Source organism: Suricata suricatta, chromosome 2 (assembly GCF_006229205.1).
Source record: "Suricata suricatta isolate VVHF042 chromosome 2, meerkat_22Aug2017_6uvM2_HiC, whole genome shotgun sequence".
Taxonomy (NCBI): Eukaryota; Metazoa; Chordata; class Mammalia; order Carnivora; family Herpestidae; genus Suricata; species Suricata suricatta.
The window spans coordinates 117,641,395-117,662,730 of NC_043701.1; the positions used below are offsets into that span (position 1 = coordinate 117,641,395).

At 38.6% G+C, this 21,336-nt stretch overlaps 1 protein-coding gene across 1 annotated transcript in view; it reads right to left on the minus strand.

Annotated features, from left to right (window-relative positions):
• The window catches only part of PCDH15 (protocadherin related 15), a 697,494-nt gene that overhangs the window by 149,088 nt on the left and 527,070 nt on the right, over positions 1-21,336 (minus strand). Inside the window, exon 21 of the mRNA XM_029919519.1 lies at positions 15,216-15,332. Coding sequence (XP_029775379.1) covers positions 15,216-15,332 — 117 coding nt within the window. The remainder of the gene's footprint in view (positions 1-15,215; positions 15,333-21,336) is intronic.

Sequence of the window (21,336 nt, forward strand, 5' to 3'; positions counted from 1 at the left end):
AAAACACTGGTTTTATGGAGTGTTATCTTTTACATGCCTGAACTGTTTGCTATTCAGAACACCAGCCCCTTCCTAGAGAATCACTACAGATAAATGTGTATGAAATATGAAAGTATACATTGTATGTTAGCTATGTCAATGAACTTTTTGTTCTATGATTTCTCTATGGATTACTACCACATAAAGAGAGTGTGGCTTTCCAATGGCATTGTTAACCCACAAGAGATATTTTAATTGTTCCCTCTATCACACGTGCTACCAAAGCACCACAGCTCCCCACCTTTAGACACTACCACCACTAAACCATGGCATTCAAATAAAGTTTTAATATATTTTGGCCAGGGCTCCTGGGTGGCTCAATCAGTTAAGCGTCTGACTTCGGCTTAGGTCATGATCTCACAGTTCGTGGGTTCAAGCCCCGCATCAAGCTCTGTGCTGGCAGCTAGCTCAGAGCCTGGAGCCTGCCTTTGGATTCTAAGTCTCCCTCTCTTTTTGCCCCCCCCCCACCACAGTGTTCGTTCATTCTCTCTCTCTCTCTCTCTCAAAAATAAATAAGACATTAAAAAAAAGATTTTGGCCATAGTTGGTTCATTCATGCTGTTAAGACCCAGCCTGGCATTTCGGGACTGACAATTAGAAAGGCTCTTCCTAAGCAAAACATGTGCTGAAAGCCAAGTTCATCTTGGCCTCTGTGATGAAACAGAGTCCTCCTTCTCAAGGCAAGATAAGTCTTCATAAATGTAAAGACCAATGTTTTACCCCCAAACCTCCTTTTGTTAGGATAGTTATGTGTTTGTATTATCTGAGGGATTATTTTCTTGTCTTTCTGTCTCCATGCCCTTACTTATCATAGTTGTTCATAAACATATTCAAACTACGGATTCAAAAGAAATAAATTATCTATGGTTTTAGGTCACTACCAAGGAAGACAAATACTTTATATAGCCACATAGTGGAATCCATTTAGTTTTATTCTTTAGTTAGTTAACTAAACTACAATGTCTCTTCCTTAGAACAGATATTTTAATGTCATGAAGTAGAATATATTTTGACATTTCAGGCAATGTAAAATGTCAAATAGGAGACTCTAAGGTAAACTTTGACCCAACATGATTTATGTCAGATGTAGTGGGTAATCTCATAATATGTTTGCATGTTAAGCATCCCACTTTGGCTGGCTCAGGTCACAATCTCATGGCTTGTGAGTTCAAGCCCCATATTGAGTTCCATGCTGACAGTTTGGAGCCTGGAACCTGCTTCAGATTCTGTCTCCCTCTCTCTATGTCCCTCCTCCACTGATGTTCTCTCTCTCTCTTTCTCTCTCTCTCTCTCTCTCAAAAATGAATGTTAGAAATTTTTTAAAAAGAAGACCATTTAAATGAATTTGGAATTTGCCCTATTTACCTAGGTACCACAAAAAGGCATTATTAAAAAGAAATTGCAAAAAGTAAATTAGCCAAGACATAAACATTAATTAATAGGAAGGTGGTAAAACTGTCTGCAAAGATTCTCTTCTCAGCAGATAATGGTCCAAATATAGAGTTTCTTACCAGACTCCTCTTGGAGTCTCTTGAAGGGTAAATACAATGAGTTCTTTCTTAAAATTTTATGGAAACTGAGGACATGTGAAAAGCATAACAGGACAGCGTTTTTGAAGCCTCCTCACTTACTGTGACAGTGATTTCTATAAATCCAGCTGACCTTATCTGTCTATTGGAGCAAGGATGATTTCAGACAACCATGATTTGGAAAGACTAATGAGGTGCTGGTATAGCAGTCCTTCTTAATGTCACTTCCATTCACCACAAGGGTTTTAGACTTTTTTCCCGGAATTTACAAATAAGTGACACATTCTCCTTTAGAGGGATATATTTCTCTAAGCAAAATGTTCATAAAAGAAACATTAGTGGGAGCTTAGTCATTCAGTGGGTGCTGAAAACTTTGACTTGGCATCCCATAGACCACTGAAATTAAACATTATGTAAATTTAAATTTAAAAATTATATAAAATATCAGAAATTTAAAATGTTATAAATTGCCTATTCCCTAATACCCATCATTTTGCTCATGTTTACAACAAAGGGATTAATTCATTATATGTGGAATTCATTCGTTCATTCAACATGTCTACTGACAGGACACAGCTGAGTCCTGAGGTTATTAGAAGGACAATGACTGGAAGAGATAGAATTCATCTCATACCCTACATTCCTGATGATCATCAAAAGTAATTCAACAAGATGGGCCTCATACAACACCACGCTCACATCTACCTCAATATTTTTCTGTTGTTCACTCTGCCACATCATTCTTGTGAGGCTGATTCCTCCCAACATCCAGGTCTCAGGTGACCCCTCCTCCATCACACCCTTCCAGAATCCACTTGGGTCAACCCTTAGCTCTATATTTTCTAGACTATGTATCCTTGTCTGAATTATATGATTTATTTACTAGACCATGGGTTTGCAGCATATCTCTGTCCCTTGATAGTGAGCTCCATTTGAGCAGATGATTTTTTGCCTTACATCAAGACCTCAAAAATAATTTAAGTGAATACTTAAAATGATCAATACTTATGCATATATGTATCCAGAATGGCCACGATCCCCAAATCTAGGGACATCCCTTACATGGACACGATGCGTGGCTGTGTATGGAACCCCCACTGTGGTTGAAATGTCACCTGTGTCCCTGCTTGCAGTGGCCACATGCACATTTTTTGAGAGCAGAAAGGAAACAGAGATTATATCAGTGATTTCTTTTGAAGGTGGGGGTGGAGAAAGACACAAAAGAGATGATAATAGAACCTATGAAAACATAGCTCCCAAAGTAATAAAACAGGATGAGAAGAAATGTTCGTTCAAAGAAGATCCCTGAGTACAGTACTGGAGAAATGAAACTATCATGATGAAAGTTCTTTCTTTTCTTTTTTAAAAATTTTTATTCATTTACTTTTGCTGAACTGGCTGAATATAAAGCAACATCTTTTCCCTACTCCCCAGCCCTAGTCCGTATATTCTGTTAGTCATGTAATAAAAGTTAATACTTTCTGTTGTTAAGCTTATCCTTTAAAATGATGACATGATCCTCTGGAGTTTTCTAGTAAAGAGGCGCTCATATGGCTTATATTATTAAGATACAGATGATGTTTTCTCAGACTGTCTACATTTCATAATGTGCCAAATCTGAGTTATATAGTGAGATTACCAACTGTTGAAAAGGATTGAGATTTCTGAGTAATATTTTTTTATAATTGTGAGAATCAGATTTCCATAGGTAATTTTGTGTATGGTTTGGAAGACCTCTAAGCGTTTGCTTACCTTAGAAAGTAGCTAAGTTGGGGCACCTGGGTGGCTCAGCCAGTTAAGAATCCAACTCTTGGTTTTGGGTCAAGTCATGGTCTCATGGTTCATGGGATCAAGCCCTGTGTCAGGTTCTGCACTGACAGCACAGAGCCTGCTTGGGACTCTCTCTCTTAAAATAAATAAATAAACATAAATAAAATAAAATAAAATAAAATGTTTAAAAATAAAAGAAAGTGGATAAGTTGTTGTTTTGAATTTAAAGCCCACTAATATCTGTCCATAGATTCTCGTCTATAGCTAATATTTATCTCTCAAGGTGACAGGCAATGATGAGAAAGACAGATGTACTGACAGAGTTCCTAACTGGGGTGAGGGGGACAAAAGGTGCTCAGATGAACACAACTGCCTACTAACATTTCTGTAACGGCTCATAGGAAGCATGGGCACTAGCACATGAAGGCGCTAGCACTAGATGACACATTTTCAGGATTAAAGTGGACTTCATACCTCACTGCACAGCATATGAAGATGTACCTTGAACATGTACTCAGATTATCTGACCTGGTGTATCATTTGGGTATGAAAATGAAAAGCTAAAATGTAATGTATGTGCCAAGATTGTGGATCCTTTATCTTCAACTCAAGGAGGTGAAAGTAGAGATGTATCATTATGAAGTGACATAACTTAAAGATATCTATTTAAACAAAATACCTTACTAATTTTTGGTTACAAAAAACTTTCTTAAAGTATATACATATTTATTGGGGGGGTGGTCTTGTAGAGACCCAGTTAGCATGGTGTTTTCATGAAAATTTTACTCTCAAATTATACAATTCACAGATGACTTTAGAATGACTTCATGGGCTCAGGAAGTGATATCCTTAGGTGTATAAATGCTGGGATGTCAGCACCGTATCACACCAGAGGTACTGTTCACCATCTTTCCTGTCTCCCTGAAAGCAAGGATGAGGAGAACGAAATATCAACAAACATCTCTGCGCCTGACATTGGCTAAGTGCTTTCATTCTTCATTAAACCCAAATAACAGTTCAGAGAAATGGTCTTATTATTCTTACATGGCAATGAGGTTGAAAGAAGTCAAGTGAGGGCAGTACAATATCATTTCTCCTGGCTAAACAAAAATGCCAACCTCTAGTGACAATTGTCAATAGCTTTGAAGGAACTCAGGACGTTTGCCAACCCCAATTGTCCTCAGGAAGGACATGACTTAGTGACATCTATTAATAAATGAATTAATTGATTTGTTCATGTACTAGGCTCCTTTCCAAATATGATTTGAGGTAGTATGTGACTTATTTAAATTGAGTGTGGATTCCAAAACATGAAAGGCATTTCGACTTTGTGATGTCCTTCTATCTACTAAATTTGACGGTGTCAGGCTCAGTAAATATTAGTGTGAGATAGTAGTGGCAGAGCCATTTCTTTAGCACATAGAGAGCAATAGGGTGATACAGTGATAATCTGAACCAGGCATTTTTTCTAGATGATGGGAACGTGACAGACAACAAAAAAGAAAAAAAAAAGTCCTGTCATGATGATGTTGATGTTAGATTTTTTTTTACATCAAAAACATTTATATACGACCGAGTGGGTCTAATTAATGTGGCAGAGTAAATGTAAATTTATCTCAAGAAAATAGAATCCTGAGATTTCAATTACCTTCTTTATTACCCAGTTCATTTTTACTTTTGACTTCCATTCTTATAGTGAGCATTAAACACAATATGTTTTGACTTAATGATGGTAAGAATGTAATTAATTACTACAGAAGGTAATTGCAGGTCTGTATGAAAGATGTTCCAAACTTGCAAACATAGGGAATTTCAATGAGACTATAATGGGCCAAAATAATTAAGTTCTTAATATCAGGGGATATCTTAATTTAGTAATTTTTCTTACATACATAATTATCAAGAAATTACTTATTCAGACCTACATAATTTTCTTCTTAATAATGGCAATCACATTAAATCAGGGAATACTAAACCTGTTATTACCATTACACACAAACATGAAGTAATTTGTTTTCAGGTATACAAAGATTCTTCTCCCTGATGTGGTTTCCAAAAGTCTTTTTCCCCTTGTCTTTGAAAGCAACTAATGTGATGTATTTTGTAATGGTGTAATTCACAAAACCTCCCAAGTCTGATTTAGCAGTAGGTATTACTCTCAAGCGGTTTGGGTCCTGCTTTGTGATCATAATGGCTTTTGCAGTGTTATCTGACCAAAGGCTAAGGTATCCTTGCAAGACACTGGGAAAAAGCGCAGGTCACTCTCTCCAGGTGTGGTTTTCTCCTCCCTCCCCTGCCCCTCTCTCCTACACCTCCAGTGACTGTATCTGTTGACAATGTAGTGAGTCCACACGTGTACCGCCAACTTCCTTGTGCCAGATGTCGTGACCTGACAGAGGTCACACAGTGCACAGGGTTCAGTTTCTACAGATGCGGCCTGAACATAACTACCAAAGATCCTAAGAAGTATTTGCTTCAGGGTTATTTACCTCTGAATCTTTGGGAAAATATGCCTTTCACAGGTAAACAACTCAATTCCCTAAAGACATCAAATAAATAACAAATAATTCATTCCCTGTAAAATGTTTTCACTTAGATATATTTTTAAATTTATAAAAAGAACAATGGGCACACATTCAACTTTCCTCATAGAAGCATACTCATAAAAACAAAGGAATTTAATAATTGGAGAGAATCTGACCGAGAGCTAATAATTAGTGATCCTGTCCCCTCTGCCTGAAAATCCTGTTTTGCTTAGGACGAAACAAGAAATTTTGGCACTATCTTCATGAGCAAGCAGACCCCACAGATTCTAACGCGGGTTTATCTTTTTAAACTCCTGACACAATAATGTCCTTTTGGTTTTTGGGAATTATAAAAATATTAAGCCCTCCGACTTGAGCCTTCAGACTTCAGCTTTCAGCCACTTTTCCCAGAAACTTCCTTGACTTTCCAGAAGTCAGCTTCCCTTTTGTCTAATTTCACAGTACCCTAAAGACATTTTTTTAGAGATTTATGGTCTGTCATTTCTATTTACCTGATTTCTAACTCTTTGAGTTTGAAATTCTTAGGCTAGGGAACATGACAGTTTTAATCCTTAATACCTAATACAGTACTCTTAATTAACTTTGGATATACATACATGTAATAAATATTGATGGATTTCTATTTTGTTTGGGACACAAGGACAGAGATTTAAATTAAGTGTAACCCACAGTTTATGAAACATTGCCATCCATAAAACAAGAGGCATACTTACATCTCATTTTTTAACAGTTATTTATTTATTTTGAGAAAGAGAGAGAATCCCAAGTAGGCTCTTCACTGTCAGCACAGAGGTTGACATGGGGCTCGATTTAATGAAATCTGTGGGATCATGACCTGAGCTGAAATCAAGAGTCAGATGCTCAACTGACTGAACCACCCAGTTGCCTCCTATTCTCATTTCTTTATGTCTTTTATCCTCATACCTTACTCCTACATCTTCTTCAAGGCAATCAGTTTAATGAAATTAAGGAGAATCTTTTAACTGAACAGTTGTGGTACATCGTACTATTGTTCAGTAAATATCCACTCCTTTTCCCTCCACTTCCTGGTCCATTGATTCTGCCTTGGCTGTAGGACTTGCTTTGGTCAATGGAATGTGAAAGACAGATACGCAACCAGTGGCTTGACCTGTGGCCGTGTCAGTTGGGCAAATTCTTCTGTGGTCCCATCGTCACTGTGGACAGAGCAGGCTACCTTGGGCATGGACCCCTGAAGGAAGAGGCACGTGCGACAGACATGAGGCCACCTTAGCCTAACAGCAAGGTTGGCCAACCCCTAACTGCTTCTGAGATCTATGAGTAAGAATACAAATCTTTGTTATAAGAAACTAGTAATAGTTTGGTACAGTTTACTCTGCAGCATTTTGGGGAGAAGACCTAATTGTTATGTATTGTATGCAGTTTTACTTTTTAAAAAAGACTTTATATAATGGCACTATTTTCTTTTTCTTACTATTTTCACTGAGTATTACATCCTCACATTTCATTCTCATTGCTGTGTGCTCATAAAATCCTGCTGTGCTAGAAGTTCTGAAGATATTTCACACTTAATAATGATCATGGCTGTATGGGAATCTCTCCGATGTGTTAGTCCCCAGTGTGGCTGATAATATTCCTGACACTGAGATTTCCCTGAATGCTTTGAGACTCTCTGACTTTACAGCCAAGTCTGCTTGAAGCAGGGGAGAGAATGGGGGTGAGAGTCCTCCATTATCATGCTGGGAGAGCCAGTGTTAAAGCCGGAAATGCCATCACATGTGGCTGGAACACTGGTCTGGTCAATCAGAACCTAGACTTAAGAGCACTCAGCTCAGGCATGTGCATTGCAAAAAAAACCCAGGAAGAGATCAAGCTGGGAAAAAGTTGTCACAGAGGCCTGCTCCTTCTCCACTGTCCATTACCTTACACATCCCCCAACCCGTGCTCGGTTGACTGGACCTGTGACCTTTACAGGATTTCTCAGAGTGCAGGCAAAAAGGAAAGAGAGAAGGTATGAGAATGTAGACAATAAGTATAGAAGGCAACTATCGGAGACACAAAGCCTGAAAAAGACCAGGGAGAACATAACAATGACAGATAATAGTTACTGAATATTCACTGTATGACACAAATTGTTCCACACAAATCCTATCATATAACCCTCATACCAATCCAACAGAGTGCTATTTTGTTATTTTTTAAAATTTATTTATTTATTTTGAGAGAGAGCATGCACGCGTGAGCAGGGGAGGGGCAGACAGAGAGAATCCCAAGCAGGCTCCATGCTGTCAGCACAAACCTGACTCAGGGATCCATCTCACACACCATAATATCATGACCTGAACTGAAATCAGGAGTTACACAATTGGGGCACCTGGGTGGCTCAGTCGGTTAAGAGTCTGGCTTCGGCTCAGGTCATGACCTCATGGTTCATGGGTTCAAGCTCTGTGTCAGGCTCTGTGGTGACAGCTCAGAGCCTGGAGCCTGCTTCTGATTCTGTGTCTTCCTCTCTCTATGACTCTCCCCTGCTCATACTGTCTCTTTCTGTCTCTCAAAAGTAAATAAAAAAAAATTTAAAAATTTTTTAAGTCATACAATTAACCAACTGAGCCACTCAGGTACCCCATAAGCATGATTTTTTAAAATTATTTATTTATTTTGAGAGATAGAGAGCAAGTGGAGGAGGGACAGAAAGAAAGGGAGAGAGAGAGAATCCCAAGTTGGCTTAATGCTCAGAGCAGAGCCCAATGTGGAGCTTGATCCTGTGAACTGTGAGATCATGACCTGAGCCAAAATCAGGATGTGGATGCTTTACCAACTGAGCCACCCAGGTTCCCTAGTCCTTTTATTTATGTATTTATTTTTATTGTGGTAAGAGCACTTAATATGAGATCTACTTTTTAAACATAGTTTTAAGTGTACAATACAGTAGTGTTAATTATATGTTCAACGTTGTGTGATAGGTCTTTAGAACAACAACAACAAGACAAATAATTTGGTGAAAAAAATTGTCAAAGAACTTGAAAAAACATTTCTCCAATGAAGACATACAGATGGCTAACGACACATGGAAGGATGCTCACTCAACATCACTCATTGTCTGGGAAATGACAATCAAAACCTCAATGAGCTGTCACCTCACATATGTTAGGATGGCTAGTAGCCAAAGAATCCAATAGAAAACAAATGTTAGGAGAGATGCAAAAAAATGTGACCCCTGGTACAGTATTGGTAGGAATGTAAACCGGTGCCACCTGTATGGAAAACAGCATGGGGTATCCCTCTAAAAATTAAAAAGAGAACTACCTTATCACCCCACAATCCTATTTCTGGTGTACATCCAGAAGAATTGAAAGCAGGAACTCAAAGAGATACCTGTCCCTCCATGCAGCTTTGTGGCTTGGCTTTGAGGGCATGAAAGCCAAGAATCCAGAACATGGAAGCCAAGACACTCTTCCAGAGGATCTATTCCCATGTCCTCTGGCAATAACTTTACAATACAGCATACAATTTCCACCCATGAGGGAGGCTTCTGGGTAAGCCACAGAGGATTTGCTATATTTCACTCAATTCCTTCGGAAACCTCTTGCTGATGCATCCTGGTATCCTAAACCCATGAGGTTTATTCTCATTTTAAAATATGGTATAAATCAGATGTATCACTGGGTAACACTTTTGTAAAAGCCAAAATTACGCCCCCCAAGCTTCACAGATGTTGCCATTTATAACAAGAGAAAAATGTCAGGTTTTTAATTAGAAGAGCTATATTTACATCTGAAAAGTTAAATCTAATATTGATCTCAAGTAATGCTAACAATGTAATTGTTCTTGAAAGGAATCAATAAGCCACAAAAAGAAAATGACACAGATTCTTAAAACATTAGATAAGCCTTTTCCAGACATTAATCATGTATAAACTTTCTCATAAAACCTTCCCTTTTGTACTCATTTACACTCTCAAATCTAATTATAGCTCATTGTCATTTTAAAGATCAAGTCCCAACTGTCTCTCTGTGTGCTTTCTTTCTAATTAAGTATTTGAGACCAGAGGGATGCAGGTTGAGGCTACATCAACTCAATTTTCACAAGCTGACATGCTTTGTGAAAACAGTTTTTGATAACTATTCCCTGACAGATTTGATGTGAAGGGAAAAAAAAAACCCACTGAGCTCTGTGCACTCCTCCTCATGCTCTAGGGTAAGCCAACGTGGTTAGTAGGCACTGAGCTTTGACAACAGTCTTTGCTACTTTGCTAGCAGTAATCTAAATCAATATAGCATAACAACATGGCCAGGATGTGGTGAGTGATGAAAATCAGATCTGCAGAGACATCAGTGGAAAATAATACCAAACACCGTGTTACACAGGGGCAAACATATTATCTCAAACTCATGGCCCTGAATGATTTTAACTCTTGCCCACAAAACAATCATGGAGAGAGGTAAGTGTTACCTTGGTTCTACTGTGTGACCCTCTGCTGGCAGACCACAGCAGAGCGCCTAATGGGAGGGGTAAGCAGTTAGAGAAGATAATTAGCCATCATTACTTGGCATTATTTGGTGATATCATGTTGATTCAGTAAAACACAAGGCATGTATCACAGAAGAGGAGACCTGGGCATTTCTTTTTTACTTTCTAGAGACCAACAACACTTGAATGATTGGGAAGGATGTTAAAGCCACCTGTAAAAAACAATTTAAGCATAATTCCCCAGGCAGGTTGTCTGAACTCTAAATGGCTAGGAGAGCTCTCAAAATCTCAATAGAGGGAAAAAGTACCCTACATTTGTGATTATTGTCCCTTTATAAAAATTATTTCCTTTTCAAAATTTTTTACTTATTTATTTTGAGAGATTTTGAGAGAGAGAGAGCATGGGGGAGAGGCAGTAAGAGAGAGAGAGCTAAACCCAAGCAGGCTCTGAGCTGTCAGCACAGAGGCCAACATGAGGCTTGGACTCATTAACCATGAGATCATGACCTGAGCTGAAGTAATATGCTTAACCGACTGAGCCATGCAGGTGCCCCAAAATTATTTCTGACAAAAAAAAAAAAAGAAAGAGAAAAAGAAAAAAAAAACCTACTCAACTGATTTTTAAAGCCAATTACTATTGAGAACTTTCAAGATTTCTCTTATGGAGCATATTTGTTTCATAAATGAACATCCATACCTGAAAAGAGAAGTCTTCAATGTCTCAGTAATTCCCACACCAATATAAGCAAATAAAGTTTATCACAATTGCTAATATTGAACATGTTCCCAATCACTGCTTTAAACAGAAATCTGATAAATTCCTAAAATATATTAACTGGAAAGAGTACTATAACAATGATGAAAAAATCCTCTGTGGGTTCCTCATACTTTCTTGGAAATTAGCAATAATGTAAACTTCATTTATTTATGCCAACTTTTCCACATCCACATGCTCACAAGGGACATTACTCCATCAGGCATTTGCCCTGCCCACAAAGAGAACCCCTGGATCCCAGGGTTTGGCTTGCAGCTTCAGAAAGAATAAAATATGCAAATGAAAATTACACTTGCAGTTTTGTTTTGTCAAAGTCTGGAGTGAGAAGTCTCTGGTGAGCAGAAAGAAAAGGTTAGCAATTTTTAATATCCAAAATGATCAGTCATTCCCTATTCACATCTCTGGTGAACTACATAATGCCAAAGCTGTCACAAAAACAAGGCAGAAAATAAAGTCCTAACAGCTTTAATTCAGTGGGAAAAAACACCCTTCCCTCTAGAGCACTCTAGTTCTGCACAACGTGCATTTTATAATTCTTAATTTATATTCAGCAACAATGTTCTCTCTGGCTCTAAGACCTTATCCAGTTTCTCCGTCTGATACTTCAAAGGATTTTGTTGTTGCTATTTTCTAGGTGAAAATGGGTGGTTCTCACTTCATTCAGAAGACACATGATGCCTCAAAGAAGATGTGGCCAGCCTCTCCAGGTGAAAATAATTACCGCTCAGTAGTAACAATGCCCAGTACAGAAGTGGTGTGTGACACTGCACACACCAACCACCATAACCTCACAGCCCTCCGATAGCCAGACTAGGGCTTGCAGAGAAGTGCACTTGTCCCCCAGGTCACAAGTAACTCACTTTCTGAATACTTGGCACACATTGTCAGTTCTGAAGAGGATAGAAATAACTGTGAATGTATTCATTTATTCAATTATTTAACAAATGTTTCCTAACAGACCACTAAGCATCAAGCATCAAGTTGGACATGGGAAAGCAAACTGGAGTTGAGGTTTGATTTCCATCCTCAAGGACTTTAGCTCCTAGTTTGGAAGGGAGACCATTCAATACGTGAAGTGTCTCCATGGAGCCCTGAATGGTATCTTCTCATCACTAAATATTTGTGATAGCAACAAAGTAGGAGACGCTCATCAAGCTCATCCCAAAAATATTTATTCTGTATTTATGGCACCAACATAAAATAACAAGAGTAAAAATCAATCATAATATTTTTGAAACCTGTGCAATATAAGATTCATCATCTGAAATTTTTCATAGAATTGAGCCTTATTTCTGATTGATGCGGGTGCAGCCCAATGGTAACCATGCTGATTTAAGGGATTCCCAACTGGCAGCAATGATTAGAAAACTCAGTGATGAGTACGAGGTAGGCCAAAGACTGCTGGTGTGTCAAGGAGCAACATGGAGTCTGATAACCTGTCAGACTAGCTAAAGTCAAAAACACAAGAAACAACAGGTGCTGGCGAGGATGTGGAGAAAAAGGAACCGTCATGAACTGTTGGTGGAAATGCAAACTGGTGCACTCGCTCTGGAAAACAGTATTGACATGTCTCAAAAGCTTAAAACTAGAAATATCATACTACCCAGCAATCACACTAATGGGTGTTTACTGTCAAAATACAAAAACACTAATCCGAAGGGATATAGGTAGCCCTATGTTCATTGTACCATTGTTTACAGTAGCTCAATTATGGGAGCATCCCTAGTATCTATCAATAGATGGATAGATAAAGAAGATGTAGTGTGTATACATATAATATGTAATAGATAATAGATATATAATGAAATATTACTCAGCGACAAAAAAAGAATGAAATCTTGCAATTTGCCATGACATGTTTGGAACTAGAGAGTATAATGCTAAGTGAAATATGTCAGTCAGAGAAAGACAAATACTGTATGATTTCACTCATGTGAAATTTAAGAAACAAATGAACAAAGAAAAATGATAGAGAGAAACCGAAAACAGATTCTTAACTATAGAGAACAGACTGATGGTCACCAGAGGGTAAGTTGGGGGATGGGGGAAAGAGGTGATGGGGATTAAGGAGTACACTTGTTGTGATAAGCCCTGAAGAATGTATAGAATTGTTGAATCACTATACTGTATGCTTGAAACTAATATAACACCATATGCTAACTATGCTGAAATTAAAATAAAGAGCTTAATAAAAAAGCCTGAGTATGATAAAATATATATTCACTAACTGAAATAAATATGGTCAACATTTCAAGTGAATGACTGGCATCTGCCTTTCATCTACTGAAAAGCCAGCATTCGATATTAAGTGTTAAGAGCTACTATGGGAAATGCAAACCTAAGAACTTCTTAAAAGAATATGGAACTTGAATTTCCATAAAAGGGCTTTAGGGTGTAAAAAAAAAAAAGGGTCTTCTCTCTGGATATCTTAGGTAAGTATAGTGTTTCTTTACAGAACAGATAATAGACCAAGACAACTTCTGGCACATCAGTGGGGTGACTTGAGTGTCAAATCAGTGAACATGGTGGCAGGTGCCAAAGGTGAAATGAGGATTTTGTGGTTCCTACTAAGACGGTGAGGTCTGTCTCACTTAGATGATCAGCACCCCTACATTAGTCTTCATCATTAATACCATCAATCTTAACTCTACCTTAAATTCTGTGCTAGTATGAAATTCTCAGAAATATGAGCATTTTAAGATTCTGGTCTTCTTCATCCTCATTTAGTACAGCTATCATTTTTATGTGCAGTTCAGTTTTTCCTATAAGACTGTCAGGGCTGGAGAGCAAAAAGGGGTTAGCACAATAATCAGTGTGGGGTTGGTGTTCAAAACACATGGCTTGAATAGAATTGAATGTGGATTCCTAATTTCAAAGAATTTTCTGCCTCTGACAGTTTACTTAAAAAGCAGAAAAAGAACCAAAGTTACATTCAGAATCTGTACTGGTGTGCTTACCTCTCTGAAATTTCACCTACCATATTTCCCAAAATGCAATAAATCAGTTTCAAAGACATTTTAACACAGTCAAGAAAAGGAGCTTCTGAGTGAAAGGCCATTGCTTTCATGTTAACATTATTATTTTCGAAGACCTTATGGTCACAAAAGACTTTATATGGCCTGTCACAGTTGAAGTTGAAATATGTTATGACTGCCATTCACCTTTTATTAAATAGATAGGATTATACAAATACTATTTATATAAGCAATATAAAGCAGAACTTCTAAATCACTGTAAAACTCTGGTTGTCTTCTATTTTCTTATTTTTTCTAAAATGGCTTATTCAATATTTCTAGTATTTTTCTAGAATATATCAACCACTGCCTAATAGTGGAAGCTCCCTCAAAGTAAAACATTTAAAAATATTTATCATTTGGGTATTATGAGAATAAATAATTAATTTTTATAAAGTACTCAAATTATTTAGAGAAAACATTTTTATATGGGTACTATTATTTCTATATGCTATATGTATTAAATACAGTTAAATAATAACATTAAGGAACGTTTACTTCCCATCTTCTATAATAAGGTTTTCATTGAAAACCCTCTATTTTGGAAGGCAATTTGGGACATCTCAAAAGAGGTAAAATTCTGGATAAAAAAGAATGTACTAAATATGTTCTAAGAGCAATAGTAATATTTTAATTTACCCAAATTAACACATTCAATATAAGTATTATGTCACGCATTCATCTAGGGTTTGTTTGCTACTAAAACAGCCATATATGAATAAAGTAGAAAATACATTGAATAAAATGGTAACTAAAACATAGCTTCCACTGTTCTAAATAAAGAACCCAAACGATGCTGATTCCAAATCCAGAGTTCTTTCCACATATATTTATTATCAGTGCTAAATAAACTGGTGAATCATAAACTTTGAACTCCAGCAAAACGAGAAGCATATGCTTACCTGTCTGTGTTCAACAATAATTGTTTGCAATATGGTGTGTGCCTGTGAGTGCAACAGGCCAGAGCACACAAAACGCCTGGGAGGAGAGTGGAACTCAACCCTGACGTGCTGTCCCAGAAACCACATCATTTGTGAGTGTGCAAGGTTTTCTTCACTACAGCTCAGAGTATTAATCAACGTCTTCTACTTACAGGAGGGTCCGCGTCTTCAGCATAAACGGTGGTGATAGGTGTGCCCTTGACAGCATCTGGAGCCACCATCCCTTTGTAGATTCGTTTGCTAAATACTGGAGGATAATCATTCATATCCTGTAAAACACAGTGAAGGGTTTAGAGCCTCCACTGAAACCAGGTTAGGGACACAGTTACTAGACCCGCCCCATCTCTTCCTATCACACAACCCGTTAGCCACTGTCAACCTTCCACCTTCTTAATTCCATCATTGTCTCTGCACAATGGTGCCCCCGAGGAAACTGGCAGAATTCCTGTACAATATTAATCTTCAGGGTATCAGCTGAAGGCCATTCAACAAGAGCAAATAGTCTGAAATTACGCCTTCTGGAGACAAGAGTAATGGTCAAAGTGTTAGCCAAAGATACTTCCAGTGGTATGAGGTGATTTTGAACCTTGAAAACAAGGACAGGCAATTTTATAAAAAGTGCCATTATCTGAAACAGGTGTAGAAGATGATGACATTTTTGTTTGTTTTGTGGTTGCTCCTTTTTTAAAAATAAAGTTTTTAATGTGTCTGTTGCAACTGAAAATTCTTTCTATACTTAGCAAAATGATTTGATGAGCACATCTCAAATACAAACTGTGAGATCACCTTGGATGTGGTCTTCTAGTTTTACTAATGTAAGAGGATTAAGGAATGTCTTCCCCATAATACTCTACAAGAACAATGCATAAAATTAGATGTTCCTATAGACGGAAAACAATGGCTTTTCCTGAAGGGTTTTTTTCAAATTAATTTATAGGCATCCTTTTTCTGTTTATAATTTGGCGATATGAGTGCATTGTTACTTGTCCAGGGTCACTCATTAAACAAATATTTATCAAGTTTGTCCATTTTTATGACTCAGTGCTAGGCACTGGAAATACTGTGGTGACTTACAAAAGGATGGCCCTGACTTCACGTTGCGGAACTGCCATGATACTGAAACTGCAGCTAGGTACTGACTTTACCTTACATTAATCTACTTACCAGGCAGAGCCAAATTAATAAATCTGGTCCCTTGAGAGCTGACCATTTTGTTTCCTCACCATTTTATCTCTTATGGAGGATTGCATATCATTTATTTCTTCAAAATAATGCTTATTAAGATAGCTGATTTGTATATTTAAATTTACTTATTTTAGAATAATTATTATACCCTGTGTTTTTTGGGGTAGTTGGGGGAGGCACATTTGAGCCTAATATTCAATCTGTTAATTATCTTACTTCCCAGGTCATCTTCTTCTCACTGGCTATTAAAAACAAAGGACGAAAATCATCAGAAATAGTCTTTAGTATTTGCTGTGATACAACAAATTCCCTGCACAATGTAAATTGGACACTCACTAATTAACTGATTATAAACACCTCTTTTTGCAAAGAGGTTGGGATAATTATCTTTTATGATCAAATGGAGCTTTGTTTTTATGTTCACAATAGAGTTGACTTCTGAGTTGTAAATATGAAAAACCCTGTAGCCTTTAATAAGAGGTAAGAGATTTTCAACAGTAAGCAAAACTAAAAATTAAAATATCACTTCCTCTGCTTGACAGATAACCGTCCATGAACAACAGCAACAACAACAAAAGGCATCCTTTATAAATTATGACCTTTAGAACATGAACAAGTACATGAACCTGAAAGCACTCATTCTTGGCAATGAGGGTGGTACAGGCTTTTGATCTTGAGTTTCTAGGCAAGGGGTAAGTATATAAAACATTTGCATGCATGCTTTCTCCTGCTCTTTTCAAGAGTGCCAATTAATTTAATGAGAGCATCTTGAACTAACGGGGTGGAAATAAATCCTTCTACACCCCTAAGTTGTCACTCCTTGAGGTCAGAAGGAGCACAACACCAATATTTTTGTACATGAGTTCCAAAACCTACTGAGAGTCACATTTACAGAGTCACATGAATTCAATATGTTCCTATAAATTGTCTTCTTTTTTTTTTCATCTCAAAGGACACTTAAAACCTTAATGGTACAAGATAATTTTTGATAATTTGATATTTCAGCGGGGGGAGGCATATGATTTTCCAGTTATGTTGTATAGCTGCTAACCGTACCAAGTACAGCGACCCCCTTTTTTTCTGGAAATGTATTCACTAGATTTACCCCCTAACTGAATGCAAAGTGGATATATATATATATATATATATATATATATATATTTTTTTTTTTATAATCTGGCCTCAAACTGAGTAGCCACAAACCTAAGGCGGTAAATAACTGAAGGCCTTTAAAAGACGGGTTCCTCTCCTACTTCAGTTTGCCGGCCTCTGGCAGGGTGTGGAAGAAATCACTACAGCTACTACCACAGCATTGCTTTTTATAGCACACTGTACACATTTTGGGGCTACAGTCTTCCCTTGTAGCTAAGACGTTCATGCACAATGCATTATTTCAGATGAGAAAATTTATTGAAATGCAATGCCAACAAGCCTAATCAATAGTTCATTATATTTATGCTCCAGGGATGTCTGAATCAGAATGGACATAAATTTGCTTCTGTGCAAATACTCTGTTCTGCAGCAAATTAAGGTTAAGCTCTACTCTGCAAAGACAAGCTCTTTTCTCTTGCCTGTTTTCCAGTAGAGGGTAGTATTGGCAAAAAGGAAGCAAACCTTCCTTCTCTCTACTTGCTAACAGTTTTATCATTAAGACCCATAGTAGTGTGCTCTCTGGGGTTATAGTTTTTGTGGGTCTGGACAAAATCACTACTCATGTTTTTAAAGAGTATTCTGATCCAGAACAACTGTACGTTCTTCATAGGAAAAAAATGTACTAGTCAATTTATAATTTGTTTCCATATATCAAGCAAATAAAACTGCACCTGAAGTGAGCTAAAAAGAATAAAATATGAGTTCTACTTATTTACCTTCTAAATGAAGGCCTAAAATAACCACAGAACCTTTTTTACTTTGGCGGAAAACAGCATAGATTTAAGGAAATCTTTTGTTTAGTTAGTTAATGTTTTATTTAAAAAGTTCTTTAAGTTTATTCATTTTTGAGAGAGAAAGACAGAGTGTGAGAGGGGAGGGACAGAGAGAGAGGGAGATATAGAATCTGAAGCAGGCTCCAGGCTCTGAGCTGTCAGCACAGAACCTGATGCAGGGTTTGAATGTGAGATCACGACCTGAGCCAAAGCTGGATGCTCAACCCCCTAAGCCACCCAGGCATCCCTAAGGAACCTTTTTTTAATGAGCATCCCCGGAAAACAGGAACTTGCTGGGGAGAGTGCAAATTAATGGCAGGTTTGCTATAAATAAAATTGGGAAAGAGATGATAAAAAATCTTGATTTTCTGGAATCCTGGGTAAGACCTGTTGTCCATAAGAGACCTTTTCCAGATAGAAGAGTACTCAATGTGTATGCTCTGATCATCTTTTTCTTTTTCTTTTTCTTAGAGCTTATTTTTCTTAAAGTTTGTTTATTTGCTTTTTGAGAAAAAGAAACAGAGAATGTGAGCAGGGGTGGGGCAGAGAGAAGGAGGGAGGGAGGGAGGGAGGGAGAGAGAGAGAGCGAGAGTGAGAGCAAGAGAGAGAGCGAGAGAGAGAGCGAGAGAGAGAGCGAGAGAGAGAGAGAGAGAGAGAGAGAGAGAATCCCAAGCAGGGTCCACAATGTCAGCAGAGAGCCCAATGTGGGGCTCGAACTCACCAACTGTGAGATCATGACCTGACCTGAAATCAGATGCTCAACCAACTGAGCCCCTCAGGCACCTTTGATCATCTTTTTAAAAAGGATGAAAAGATAGTAGAGGCCAGTCGTCACCCTCAGCTTCCCCACATGCCCTACAAGGGACACAGATGGGCCAGGCCAGTGGCTGGAAGGGCTCCCCTCTGCAGCTGTGGCCCTGCCTGGCTCAGTCCTGTGCACCTACTGTTGGCTGCCTGCCCTATGAAGCCGTGGGGGCTCAGGAAGCTGGCGCCTGTCTTTCTTGGCACAAGACACGGTTGACTTGTCCTCTGCCCCTTCCCGAGTCTGTTGTCCACAGCCTGACACTTGTGTTTGCTGGCCCAGCAGCTGTTTCTGGGCTTAGCTGCCTTCCGTGACTTCTCTCCTCTTGCTGTTCTGCACAGTAATCTTGTGTTGTTTCTCCCTGTTCTGCAGGGGCTTCTCCTAAACACACATCATAAATTTACCTTATTTTCTCCTCTTTTTTGGGGTCAAAATCTGTACAAGAAGTTTCTTTCTTAGAGGACTAAGTTTGTTTTTGTTTGGGGTTGGTTTTATTTCCGAGTACATAGCTATTCGGGATTCCTGGAGGGCTGCCCACCCTGAAGTAGAGGTAACAAAGATGTGCTTTGCACACAGTGGCGCTCAGTGTCACAAATACTGATGGGGCTCCCCTGGGCGTTAGGCAGCACGTTCCTGGGGACGTGACTGCCACCAAGACAGGAGCATGCCCTGCTTGGACTGAGCTGCCAGGTAGGAGCAGAAAGCAACGATGAAATAAATACTGCTGAGTCTCATGAATGTGAGGAGAAAGGGAGTACAGGGATGTGATTGAAGTGCATAGTGAGGAGCTGAACTGAACATAAGATGCATCTCTGTTATTTCAGCAAATGCTCCCTCCCTCATGCCCTCAAGCAAGTAGAACCATCCTTCTAGATCGATGGCTCCAGAAGGAGAGCGTACCCCTGGGCAAGGCTGTCTAACCCAGAGCTTCAAACTATAACCTATTCCCATTTGGCCTCCCAGTTTGGGAATGGTAACGTAGGGAGCAGGGAGCTGATGAGTTTTGAGGTTGTTTTCCAAGCCAGCAGGCTCAGGGCATATATACTAAGCTTGAACTTTGAGCAGCTTCCCTCTAACTCTAACGCCCAGTCCAGGCTTTCTCCAATGTGTGCAACAAGTACGTGTGTGCACAAGTACTGTGAGTCAGGCATCAGGCCAGGTCTGTTAGATTCCTCATCTCATTTAATTTGTCTAAAATGTGTTAGCTCTTGGCATTTCTATTCTATCTATAAAGAAACCTAAGCCTAGAGAGGTCAAGTTGCTTATGGTGATCCAGCGGGTGAAGGAGGGACCCAGGACTCCTGCTGGCTTGTCAGACCCTGGAAGAGTCATTCTGAGATTTGGAGAAGAAGAGAAAGGGGGCAGGCCAAGTTGTCAGAAGATTATATACATATAAGATGATTTGAGTAGGATTTTCATTTTAAAAAATCCACATACAACCTTTTAAAGATCTCTGTTCAAAACTATTCAACATTTTAAAAATTCTTCCAAGCAATTACTACATTTTTATCTCAGCAACCGGCTAAGCTTCTAAACATTGCATAATGCTAATCTACTTACCTGAAGATATTTTTTATAATTATTTATAAATCTTGTTTTTGTTTTCTTGTTGATAAAAAAAGGAGTGAGCGAGCGAGCGAGCGAGAGGAGACTTGTATGAGTTGAATTGGTACACTTAAAACAACTTACTCATTATTTAACCCTGCAGTTATTTTCATTAACACCTAAGAAACTTGTCCCCAGATTTCAGTCTTTGGAAAATTAATCCTATCAGAAGCTTTATAAACAAACAAACCAAAAATCCCATAATTAGCTATGGAAAATGTGGGAAATTGCTTTTTATTTTGACATTCACATTATCGAGACCTATATGAAGATCTACCGTGGGGACACCTGTTCACTTTGGTGCACCCCAGTATTTCCCAAATCCATTGGCCTATGAGATTCTTTGTATGAGACTTCTGTCTTGGGGAGCTCACGCTCTGGGAAATACATCCTGAGAGATCCCAAAGATGGCGAAATATCAAAGCTGCCCACTCTGACTGCTTGGAACATTGTATGACTTTGATGAGTGAGAAGTTTCAGAGAATCTTTTGAGAATTCTGATGCATTAAAAGTGCCCCCAAGTCTATGACAGCCAACTCGTCAGGATGGAGACAGCCCACAGCTAGGGTGGCTGGGCACAGGTGCAGGTCATGGCGGTAACCGCTATTAACAGGCTTATCAGCATCTACCTACTGCCCCACAGAGAGGCAGTTCAGTTTTGGAGACTTCTGGCAAAAAGGAGAATGGATGAATCACTGAGAAGTAAAAGAACATAACTGTGTATACAAGTAAGGCACCCTCCTGGGACTCCCGGAA